At 45.0% G+C, this 2,007-nt stretch overlaps 1 protein-coding gene across 1 annotated transcript; it reads left to right on the forward strand.

Annotated features, from left to right (window-relative positions):
• The first annotated feature begins 207 nt into the window (after window positions 1-207).
• On the forward strand, window positions 208-1,692 carry LOC139108194 (uncharacterized). Its single transcript, XM_070666284.1, has 3 exons — window positions 208-582; window positions 724-847; window positions 1,043-1,692. The coding sequence occupies exons 1-3, from the start codon at window positions 208-210 to the stop codon at window positions 1,690-1,692; spliced, it is 1,149 nt and encodes a 382-aa protein (XP_070522385.1).
• The last annotated feature ends 315 nt before the right edge of the window (window positions 1,693-2,007 follow it).

Consider the following 2,007-nt stretch of genomic DNA (forward strand, 5'->3'; position numbering starts at 1 on the left):
CTAGCTCACCCAGCTGAGAATTCAAAAATCCTCCTCATCACCGATGCATCGGACATCGCTATGGGAGCAGCACTGGAACAAATAAATTAAGAACAACGTCAACCATTAGGGTTCTTTTCAAAAAAACTGACTGACACTCAAACGAGATACAGCACATATGATCGAGAGCTCCTAGCAATTTACAAGGCTGTGCATTATTTCAAACATATGCTCGAGGGTAGAGAAATAACAATATACACGGACCACAGGCCACTCGCTTACGCTTTCAACCAGAAGCCAACTAAAGCTACTCCTCGACAACAAAGACACCTTGATTTTATAGGCCAATTTACAACCGACATACGTCACATATCAGGCCTTGAAAATAACGTAGCTGACGCACTATCGCGAGTCAATAACATCACTTTGCCAATCATCGTCTCAACTGAAGAAATTGCAGAAGCTCAACAAAATGACCAAGAACTTCAAGATCTTTTACAAACACCAGGAAACCTTCAACTCAAACAACTACGACTAGACGGCACTGAAACAAAAATATATTGCGATATTTCAACAAACAACATCAGGCCTTACATTCCTAAAGTATTAAGAAAAAGAATTTTTGACGTCGTTCACAACACAGCTCACTCCAGTGGAAAAACAACACGAAAAGCAATAGCTTCTAAATTTATCTGGCCCAACATGAACAAAGATATTTCTGAATAGTCTCGTACATGCTTGCAGTGCCAACGATCAAAAATCAGTCGACATGTCAGAAGACGACCAGAACACATTCAAGTTCCTGAAGAACGATTCGCACACATCCATCTCGACATAGTCTGCCCTCTTCCACCATCACAAGGTTACCGTTAGTGTCTCACGATGATAGACAGGTTTACCCGATGGCCAGAAGCAACACCCATTCCGGATACATCAGCGGACACAATAGTCAACGCCTTCTTCGCAACTTGGATTGCACGCTTCGGATCACCAACTATTATTACCACCGACAGAGGATCTCAATTTGAAGCTTAACTATTTAAATCCCTCACTAAATTAATAGGCTGCAAAACACAACATACAACAGCTTATCATCCCCAATCCAATGGAGCAATCGAACGCTGGCACAGATCTCTCAAAACAGCCATCAAATGCCAGGAAACCAACGACTGGGTCAAAGTCTTACCAGTAGTTATGCTAGGCCTTAGGAACGCACTCAAAGAAGACATCGGAACATCCGCCGCCGAACTTCTTTACGGAACACAACTACGAATCCCCGGCGAATACTTCAATCAAGAAGAACTGTCTCAAGAACCATTTCCATTTTTGGAAAAATTAAGAGAAACCATGAGGGAAATTCGACCAAGTCAAACAGCTCACCACAACAAGCCACGAACATTCATTCACAAGACGCTGCACATCTGCACCCATGTTTTCGTTCGTGTGGACAGCGTTCGCAAACCCTTAGACCAGCTTTATGAAGGACCCTTTACTGTACTCGAAAGACCGAGTGATTTTTGTTTCAGAATAGACATCCGAGGACGCCCAACGGATATTTCCATCGACCGACTTAAACCAGCATTCCTGGAGACAACAGCTGAACAGAGACCTCCAACTACATACGCAAACACATCTAACACAGGCGCGGGAACCTCCGTTAACCCAATTCAGCTGCTACCAACGAAGATCCACAAAGTTCATTTCGCGCCCTGACTCAGGCGCTCGGAAGGAAGTATTGTAGCGACTCACCTCTTTCCATTGGAGGACGGCAACTACTAATCATCTGCGACAGCCAACATCTCCACACGAATAGTACATTTAAATAATAAGATATCGGTTACATTTGTGAGTGCGGATTTGCCCGCACCTCGGCAGATGACGGTACCGGTATCACCTGCGGCCGGCCGTCGTCGCAAACAATTGATAGTGCCGCGCACTATCTTCTCCCTTGCCTAGCAACAGCCCGGCTTGGCAACGGGACCTATGGACCTTCTAGAAGCCTTTTCGTCAGCTTCCGCTGACGCAGCG

Source organism: Cardiocondyla obscurior, linkage group LG14 (assembly GCF_019399895.1).
Source record: "Cardiocondyla obscurior isolate alpha-2009 linkage group LG14, Cobs3.1, whole genome shotgun sequence".
NCBI classification, from domain to species: domain Eukaryota; kingdom Metazoa; phylum Arthropoda; class Insecta; order Hymenoptera; family Formicidae; genus Cardiocondyla; species Cardiocondyla obscurior.

Coding starts and splice junctions, on each gene's coding strand:
- LOC139108194 (XM_070666284.1), top strand. CDS start 208: ATGCTCGAGGGTAGAGAAATAACAATATACACGGACCACAGGCCACTC. Junction 583..723: donor TCAGGCCTTACATTCCTAAA/GTATTAAGAAAA, acceptor ACATGCTTGCAG/TGCCAACGATCAAAAATCAG. Junction 848..1,042: donor TCCACCATCACAAGGTTACC/GTTAGTGTCTCA, acceptor CTAAATTAATAG/GCTGCAAAACACAACATACA.